The sequence below is a fragment of the Salvelinus fontinalis genome, chromosome 33, assembly GCF_029448725.1.
Source record: "Salvelinus fontinalis isolate EN_2023a chromosome 33, ASM2944872v1, whole genome shotgun sequence".
NCBI lineage: Eukaryota > Metazoa > Chordata > Actinopteri > Salmoniformes > Salmonidae > Salvelinus > Salvelinus fontinalis.
In genome coordinates this window covers 21,926,422-21,936,421 of record NC_074697.1, presented here as the reverse complement: position 1 = coordinate 21,936,421, position 10,000 = coordinate 21,926,422, and the positions used below count along the sequence as shown (strand labels likewise).

Below are 10,000 nucleotides of genomic sequence, written 5' to 3'. Positions count from 1 at the left end.
CCGGAAAACGTGTGTAAACAGGGCCTCTGCAGTTTGTAAGGCCGTAGGGAGACCGGGCAAAGGGAGGAGACGACAGGACTTCGAAAACCGATCCACAACGACCAAGATCGTGGTGTAACCCTGTGAAGGTGGAAGATCAGTCAAAAAATCCACCGACAGGTGCGACCACGGCCGTTGAGGAACAGGTAAAGGTTGAAGCTTACCTCTAGGCAGGTGTCTAGGAGCCTTGCACTGGGCGCACACCGAGCAGGAGGAAACATAAATCCTCACGTCCTTAGCTAAAGTGGGCCACCAGTACCTCCCATCAAGACAGCGCATCGTCCGACCTATCCCAGGATGACCAGAGGAGGGTGACGTGTGAGCCCAATAGATCAATCGGTCGCGGACAGCAGACGGAACGTACAGACGACCAGCTGGACACTCAGGAGGAGAGGGCTCTGCACGTGACGCCCGCTCAATGTCCGCGTCCAGCTCCCACACTACTGGCGCCACCAAACACGAAGCTGGGAGTATGGGAGTGGGATCCATGGACCGCTCCTCTGTGTCATACAGCCGAGACAATGCGTCTGCCTTGACGTTCTGGGAGCCTGGTCTGTAAGTAAGAGTAAACACAAAACGAGTGAAAAACATGGCCCACCTTGCCTGGCGAGGATTCATTCTCTTCGCCTGCCGGATGTACTCCAGATTGCGGTGGTCAGTCCAGATGAGAAAAGGGTGTTTAGCCCCCTCAAGCCAGTGCCTCCACACCTTCAAGGCTTCTACGACAGCCAACAGCTCTCGGTCCCCCACATCATAGTTTCGCTCCGCCGGGCTGAGCTTCTTCGAAAAAAAAGCACAGGGGCGAAGCTTCAGTGGCACACCCGAACGCTGAGAGAGCACTGCTCCTATCCCAGCTTCGGATGCGTCCACCTCTACCATGAATGGCAAAGAGGGATCCGGATGAGCCAACACAGGCGCCGAGGTAAACAGAGTCTTCAGGTGTCCAAAAGCCCTGTTCGCCTCAGCCGACCACTGCAAGCGCACCGGACCCCCCTTTAGCAGTGAGGTAATGGGAGCCGCAACCTGACCAAAACCCCGGATAAATCTCCGGTAGTAATTGGCAAACCCCAAAAAACGCTGCACCTCCTTTACCGTGGTTGGAGTCGGCCAATTACGCACGGCTGTAATGCGGTCGCTCTCCATTTCCACTCCTGAAGTGGAAATCCGATGCCCTAGGAAGGAGATGGATTGTTGGAAGAACAAGCATTTCTCAGCCTTGACATATAGATCATGCTCCAACAGGCGACCAAGCACCCTGCGCACCAGGGACACATGCTCGGCGCGGGTAGCGGAGTATATCAGAATATCATCTATATACACCACTACACCCTGCCCGTGCAGGTCCCTGAATATCTCATCTACAAATGATTGGAAGACTGATGGAGCATTCATCAACCCATATGGCATGACCAGGTACTCATAATGACCTGAGGTGGTGCTAAATGCCGTCTTCCACTCATCACCCTTCCGAATACGCACCAGATTATACGCACTCCTGAGATCCAATTTTGTGAAGAAGCGTGCCCCGCGCATTGATTCCATAACTGTATTTATCAGAGGTAGCGGGTAACTATATTTCACCGTGATTTTATTGAGACCTCGATAATCAATGCACGGGCGTAAACCACCATCCTTCTTCTTCACAAAAAAGAAACTCGAAGAAGCGGGTGAAATGGATGGCTGAATGAACCCCTGACGCAGGGATTCAGAGATATATGAATCCATAGCCACCGTCTCCGCTTGCGACAGGGGATACACGTGACTCCTGGGATATGCAGCGTCTACCAGGAGATCTATCGCACAATCCCCCTGTCGATGGGGTGGTAATTGAGTCGCCTTCTTTTTACAGAAGGCGAGTGCCAAATCGGCATATTCAGGGGGAATGCGCACGGTGGAGACCTGGTCTGGACTTTCCACCGTAGTAGCACCAACGGAAACCCCTAAACACCTACCTGAGCACTCTCGCGACCACCCCGTGAGAGCCCTCTGTGGCCAAGAAACAGTGGGGTTATGACACGCTAACCAGGGTAGACCTAGCACCACAGAATACGCAGGGGAATCAATAAGGAAAAGACTAATCTTCTCCTTGTGACCCTCCTGCGTTATCATATTCAACGGTGCGGTGACCTCCCTGATAAAACCTGACCCTAATGGTCGACTATCTAAGGCATGAATAGGGAAAGGCATATCCACAGAAACAATAGGAATCCCTAAACTATGAGCTAAATTTTTATTAATGAAATTCCCAGCCGCGCCTGAATCTACTAGCGCCTTATACTGGGAATGCAAGGAAAAATCCGGAAAAGTGACAGAGACAAACATAAGTGCAGCAGAGGGCTCTGGATGAGTATGGTGCCTACTCACCTGGGGTGATGCCAAAGTGCCCTGCCTGCCTTCTCTATTCCCAGAGGAACCAACCCGGCACCGATCAGCAGTGTGATCTCTGCGATCATAGATGGTGCTCGAGTGGGTACCCCCTCCGGTCTCCCTGCGCACCATCCCTCCCAATTCCATAGATTCGGGAGAGAGAGTGCGGGAGGATGGAACAACCAGACCCCGATCTAGACGTCCCCGAGTAGCCAGCATGTTGTCCAGCCTGATGGACATATCCACCAGCTGGTCGAAGTTGAGGGTGGTGTCTCTACAGGCCAGCTCCCGACGAACGTCCTCGCGTAGACTACAGCGGTACTGGTCGATCAGGGCCCTGTCGCTCCATCCAGCGCCGGCAGCCAAGGTCCTAAACTCCAAAGCAAACTCCTGGGCACTCCTCGTCTCCTGCCTCAGATGATAGAGGAGCTCACCCGCCGTTTTTCCTTCGGGAGGATGGTCGAATACTCTCCTAAAATAAAGGGTGAACTCCTCAAAATGGTCCAACACTGCATTCTCCTCTCTATACACAGCGCTGGCCCACTCCCGGGCTTTCCCGGTGAGGCATGAGACGAGGGCGGAACTCTTCTCCCGGTCGGATGGTACTGGGGAGACCGTGGCCAGATATAAGTTCAGTTTAAGGAGGAAACCCTGGCAGCCTGCAGTATCACCGTTGTAACCCGTGGGTAGGGGTAAACGGATTTTGTTAGGTTCAGGTGGGGAAAACGCGTTAAAAGTAAATCCCCGTTGTGGCAGTGGAGGCGCTGGAGAAACTCCCTGTCTCTCCCAGCGATCCATATTCTGGACAATGCGATCCATGAGGGCGCTCAAACAGTCAATCTCCTTCGCTTGGTCTATAACGCGCTTTTCCACCTCCATGGGCGTCGTGTCCTCTCCTGCTGACTTCATATTTTATGGTCAGAGATTCTGTCACAATGGCGTGTATAGGTGGCAGAGGAAGTCAGGCGCAGGAGAGTCAAAATAGAGTGTAGCATGGAGTACTTTAATAATAGTCCCAGTAATTAGCTCCATAACACTCACGGAAAATTATAATACAAAAATCTGGGTATGAAGACCCATAGCACACCTATACACAGAACACACAACACTTGACAACGAACAATCTCTGACAAACACATGAAGGGAAACAGAGGGTTAAATACACAACAGGTAATGAATGGGATTGACAACAGGTGTGTGGGAAGACAAGACAAAACCAATGGAAAATGAAAAGTGGATCGATGATGGCTAGAAGGCCGGTGAAGTCGACCGCCGAACACCGCCCGGACAAGGAGAGGCAACGACTTCGGTAGAAGTCGTGACAGCATTACACCATCCCATCTGGAGCGATACTCCATCCCATCCCATCTGGTTTGTGTTTAGTAGGACCATCAGTTGTTTTTCAACAGGACAATGACCCAACACACCTCCAGGCTGTGTAAGGGCTATTTGACCAAGAAGGAGCATGATGGATTGTTGCATCAGATGACCTGGCCTCCACAATCACCCAACCTCAACCCAATTGAGATGGTTTGGGATGAGTTGGACCACAGAGTGAAGGAAAAGCAGCTAACAAGTGCTCAGCATATGTGGGAACTCCTTCAAGACTGTTGGAAAAGCATTGCAAGAGAATTCCAAGAGTGTGCAAAGCTGGCATCATGGCAAAGGGTGGCTACTTTGAATAATCTAACATCTAAAATATATTTTTTATTTGTTTAACACTTTTTTGGTTACAACATGATTCCATATGTGTTATTTCATAGTTTTGATGTCTTTACTATTGTTCTAGAATGTAGAAAATAGTAAAAATAAAGAAAAACCCTTGAATGAGTAGGTGTGTCCAAACTTTTGACTGGTACTGTATATTCACCTCAAAATGTTCTGTTTTTCTTCTGGCGGAAGAGACTCATCATTTCACTGCCCTAGCCGCAACCAAAATTTCCCCATGGGGATAATAAAGTAATTATCTTATCTTAGTCTCTCTGAACCTCCTGTTGACTGCATGCTTGTAGGATTGGATGGCCAGATGGGCATCTAATATATATCATCGTACTAAAGCATCACTAAGCAGAAAAAACAGCATCAACCAAACACAACAAAAATAAACACTGACAGGTAGTTTCTTCCTGTCCTGCAGGAAGTAAGACTAGTCTCCGGGCAGAACTAGGTTCTGAAATAAACAATAGAATAAGCAGTGAAAAAAACTGGATTCAGGAATAGGGCTGAGAAGCCAGTGAGCAGCCAGTGAGCAGTGAGCAGTGAGCAGCCAGTGAGCAGCCATGGATTTGGAACTTGGACAGAGAATTAGCCAATGAGGACTCTATACTAATGTGAACAGAATCACGGAATTAAAGGAGAAAAACAAATAATCAAACAACAGCTATTAATCTAAATGTTAATGGTACTTGCTCTCTACAGGCTCTCATGGCTTAGCATTCCTGACGCCCTCAGACAGAAGGGCATTGGGGTTAAAACGGAAAGTTTTCCAACCAACCTGAGTTTGTGCTTCAATAACGGTCGACAACACTCAGACAGACATGAGCTCAACAGGCAACATGACCTACCTGTCCTGTCTCATAACTCACATCTTGAGGGAAATCATCTCCAAAGAGGGCAAGAAGTGGAATGAACATGGAGGTACTGTTTGAGGGTGTTCCAACCACACTCCTTATTTACTCTCCCCTAGCTAATCCTTCTCTCCAACAGTCTTCAGGGCTAGGCTATTGTCTATTGATTCACATTTTTAAGCAAAGACATTTTATCGAATATAGGAACAGTGGAGGGGAAATATTGCAACAACACAGCCTCCTCTCTTTGATGTTTCTATTTCTCTCCCTCTATCTCTCAATCTGTCTCTCTCCCTCTATCTCTCTCAATCTGTCTCTCTCTCTCTATCTCTCTCAATCTGTCTCTCTCTCTCTATCTCTCAATCTGTCTCTCTCCCTCTATCTCTCTCAATCTGTCTCTCTCTCTCTATCTCTCTCAATCTGTCTCTCTCCCTCTATCTCTCTCAATCTGTCTCTCTCCCTCTATCTCTCTCAATCTGTCTCTCTCCCTCTATCTCTCTCAATCTGTCTCTCTCCCTCTATCTCTCTCAATCTGTCTCTCTCCCTCTATCGCTCTCAATCTCTCTCTCCCTCTATCTCTCTCAATCTGTCTCTCTCCCTCTATCTCTCTCAATCTGTCTCTCTCCCTCTATCGCTCTCAATCTGTCTCTCTCTATCTCTCTCAATCTGTCTCTCTCTCTCTCAATCTGTCTCTCTCGCTCAATCTGTCTCTCTCCCTCTATCTCTCTCAATCTGTCTCTCTCCCTCTATCTCTCTCAATCTGTCTCTCTCTCTATCTCTCTCAATCTGTCTCTCTCTCTCAATCTGTCTCTCTCTATCTCTATCTCTCTCTGTCTATCTTTTTTGGTCTCAGAAGAACAAAGTAGATTCAAGTAATTTGAGTGTTTCTGGTGGCTCGTCCAGGATGGGGGTTGGGGGTCGGGTGGGGATAAGAGGATGGAGCAAGGAGCTGGGCGGCTTGAGGCAGATGCTGGCTCTGTGCTTGGAGAGGTTCTGGTCTGGTCTGATCCTACTTCCCGCCGTACATTCTCTCAATGTCGTCCTGGTACTTGCTTTTCAGCTGCTGGCGTTTGAGCTTGAAGGCTTCGGTCACCAGGCCCGTCTCGGGGGTCCAGGGGTCGGGGCTCAGACGGATCTTACGGGGGATCTCAAACCGCTCCAGCTGGGCTGCACAGACAAGAAGAGGACTTGCATCACAACTCCAGTCAGAGATGAAACCAATGCAACCACCAAAAGGAATGGATGACAAAAGTAGAGCTTCAACCTGACTCCCTATAACCTGTATATACTACTACCACTACCATCTATCTATAACTTCCTTCTCCTCACTCCAAGGTCTGATGACCTTTGACCTCTCACCTGATAGGGCGGCCTCGGTGATGACCTGCAGGACCACCTCCTCCATGGCAGCGTTGTCACACAGCTCCTCCCATGAGCCCCGGATAAGATACTGCTCCGCCAGCAAAAGCAGATGCCTTTGATTGGGCACCACAAAGCCAATCACGTACATCTCATCGCTGAAGAGAGATAACGGTTAAGAAGACACCGCCATGTCTCTGTTTTTTTACATAGACTGATTCACACACACACGGTTTTGCATAGCTATCCCCGTGGGGACCAAAGAATTGATTCCCATCCAAAATCCTATTTTCCCTAACCCTAAATGTAACCCTAACCTTAACGATTAACCTAACCATAATCCTGACCTTAACCCCAAACCTGTAACCCCTAACCCTAAAACTATATCTAACTCCCAACCCTAACCCTAATTGTAACCCTAACCCTAACCCCTAAGCCTAAAATAGCATTTTTCCTCGTGGGGACCGGAAAAATGTCCCCACTTGTCCGAATTTTCCTTGTTTTACTATCCTTGTGAGGACTTTTGTACCCACACGGCACAGTAGGTTGATGGCATTTTAATTGGGAAGGAAGGGCTCGTGTTAATAGCTGGAGCGGAATTAGTGGAATGGTATCAAATACATCAAACACATGGCTTGAAGCCATTCTATTCACTCCGTTCCAGCCATTACTATGAGCTGTCCTCCCCTCAGCAGCCTCCACTGCCACAAGGATTGTCAAACAAAAACACACACACACACACACACACACACACACACACACACACACACACACACACACACACACACACACACACACACACACACACACACACACACACACACACACACACACACACACACACACACACACCTGTTGGCGTAGGCACAGATGTTGTCTATAAGCGGGCAGTTCTTCAGCATGGCCTCCACCTTCCCCAGAGACACATACTCTCCTGCCTGGAGCTTAACCAGGTCCTTCTTACGATCTGTAGACACAGGGACACACTGAGGAGAACTGGAGGAGAAACAGCACGTTTTCCACTGCACTGCAATTCTTTACAGACAGATGTAGACAACAGAGAGCTGTAGGATTTATGTCAAAGTAAACATGGCTCAAGAGGAATTCTCAGAAGTGAGGTGGAATTGGGAAACAGTTGTTCTTGGGAGCTGCTCTGACAGACTGATAGATGAACGTAGGGGCATGGGTTTTGAAGAAGGGATTCAGTGGTTTTGGGATGATGTTGATGTGGTGTGCTGGTGTAGGCAGTATCAGGGAGTTTTCTTTACATACTACTATACATGGATATCAGAGGAGGCTGGTGGGAGGAGCAATAGGATGACAGGCTCATTGTTATGGCTGGAATGCAATCAGTGAAGTGGTACCAAGCACATCAAACATGGAAACAATGTTTGACTCTGCTCCATTGATTCCATTTCAACCATTCAATGAGCCCATCATCCTACAGCTCCTCCCACCAGCCTCATTTGATGGACATGCCCAAATGTAAATGCTTATCTTAGCAAATATGAACTTGGGTGCATAACCATGGTGAAAGGGGACACTGAGAATCAAGTCATTCAAAAGAGGTGTTAGCCCTGCTTCTCACCAATGATCTTGAGGCATCCATCAGGATGGACCTCTCCTATGTCTCCCGTACAGAACCAGCGCTGTCCGTTTTCATCCACAAAGAAGTCCTGGTTCTTGGACTCGTTCTTGTAGTAACCCATGGTAACATTGGGCCCGCCAATCAGAATCTCACCTCGTGGGGTGGGCGTGTCTGTGATGTGATAGCCACCTGGAGGACAGAGCAGTAGCAAAGCAATTAAGTAATAATGTGGCAAGGAAATTTACTTTATGTCCTGAATACAACGCATTATGTTTGGGGCAAATCCAACACAACACATCCCTGAGTACCATTCTTCATATTTTCAAGCATGGTGGTGGCTGCATCATGTTATGGGTATGCTTGTCATTTGCAAGGGCTAGTGACTTTTTTAGGATTAAAAGAAACGTAGTAGAGCTAAGCACAGGCAAAATCCTAGAGGGAAATCTGGTTCAGTCTGCTTTTCACCAGACGCTGGGAGACAAATTCACTTTATTTTTTAGCATTTTACCCCCTTTTTCTTCCCAATCTCATCGCTGCAACTCCCCAACGGGTTCGGGAGGCAAAGGTCGAGTCTTATATCCTACGAAACATGACCCGCCAAACCGCGCTTCTTAACACCCACCCGCTTAACTCGGAAGCCAGTCGGAGGAAGCGCTGTTCACCTGACGACCAAGTCACTAGAGCACGATGACCCAAGTAAATCCCCCCCGGACAAACCCTCCCCTAACCCAGACGACCGAGTCACTAGAGCACGATGACCCAAGTAAATCCCCCCCGGACAAACCCTCCCCTAACCCAGACGACCGAGTCACTAGAGCACGATGACCCAAGTAAATCCCCCCCGGACAAACCCTCCCCTAACCCAGACGACGCTGGGCCAATTGTGCACCGCCCTATGGGACTCCTGATCACGTCCGGTTGTGATACAGCCCAGGATCGAACCGGGGTCTGTAGTGACACCTCTAGCATTGCGATGCAGTGCCTTAGACCGCTGCTCCACTCGGGAGGCCCGACAAATTCCCCTTTCAGCAGGACAATAACCTAAAACAATGTCAAAAATAGTTACAGTTTTGACTTAAATCGGCTTGACAATCTATGGTAAGAATTGAAAATGGCTGTCTAGCAATGATCAACAACCAATTTGAAAGAGCTTGAAGGATGTTGAAAAGAATAATGTGCAAATATTGTACAGTCCAGGTGTGCAAAGCTCTTAGAGACTTACCCAGAAAGACTCACAGCTGTAATCACTGCCAAATGTGATTCTAACAAGTATTGACTCAGGGGTTTGAATATTTATGTAATCAAGGTATATTGGGGATTTATTTTTCAGAATTTAATTTGACAAATGTTAGAATTTTTCTTCTACTTTGACATTACAGAGTAGTACTTTGTAGATCGTTGACACACAGTGACAGATAAATACATTTGAATCCCATCTTGTAACAACAACATTTGGAAAAAGTCAAGAGGAGTGAATACTTTCTTACAACACTGTATGATGGAAAACTGTACAGAGGAAAGAGTTGTGTTCTGAATTACTTCCTTACAAGATCATGGTGAATGCAGTTCAAATATGAGAGGGTGATCTTTCTCCTTAAACACTGTCCATCTCTCACACCGACTAGGGCATGTGTGTAAATTATGTGGGATGGATTGGTAAACTATATGACATTGTTTTCATAAATGTGTGTGTGTGTGTGTGTGTGTGTGTGTGTGTGTGTGTGTGTGTGTGTGTGTGTGTGTGTGTGTGTGTGTGTGTGTGTGTGTGTGTGTGTGTGTGTGTGTGTGTGGATAAAGAGACCCAAGGGTCCTCCTCCCTGTCTGTCTGTGTCACTCACCCTCCACCCAATCCTTGAGCTTGATTTCAGAACAAACGAGTGGTCCTCCAACTCGCCCTGTACTGTAGTCCCACACTGGAACACACACACATTACCATCACAAGCTGCATTGACTCACCACGGTATAATACACAGCAGCACTGTTATGCTGAATGCGCCCCATCCGTTACCGTGGCAACCTGATCAAACCATGGTAACCCCGCCAAGGCCGTGCTCTCACTCCCATCCCTGAGGGATGACAG

The 10,000-nt window shown here is 48.0% G+C and overlaps 1 protein-coding gene across 2 annotated transcripts in view; it reads right to left on the bottom strand.

The window, feature by feature from the left end:
• Window positions 1-4,088: 4,088 nt before the first annotated feature.
• Window positions 4,089-10,000, bottom strand: part of LOC129831809 (fatty acid CoA ligase Acsl3-like) — a 64,293-nt gene continuing 58,381 nt past the window's right edge. Inside the window, exons 10-14 of one of the 2 annotated variants that reach the window (XM_055895278.1) lie at window positions 9,759-9,833; window positions 7,921-8,109; window positions 7,185-7,299; window positions 6,333-6,490; window positions 4,089-6,140 (exon numbers count right to left, since the gene is read on the bottom strand). In XM_055895278.1, coding sequence (XP_055751253.1) covers window positions 5,983-6,140; window positions 6,333-6,490; window positions 7,185-7,299; window positions 7,921-8,109; window positions 9,759-9,833 — 695 coding nt within the window. In that variant the 3' untranslated portion in view covers window positions 4,089-5,982. The remainder of the gene's footprint in view (window positions 6,141-6,332; window positions 6,491-7,184; window positions 7,300-7,920; window positions 8,110-9,758; window positions 9,834-10,000) is intronic. The other variant, XM_055895279.1, reaches the window with a different exon arrangement.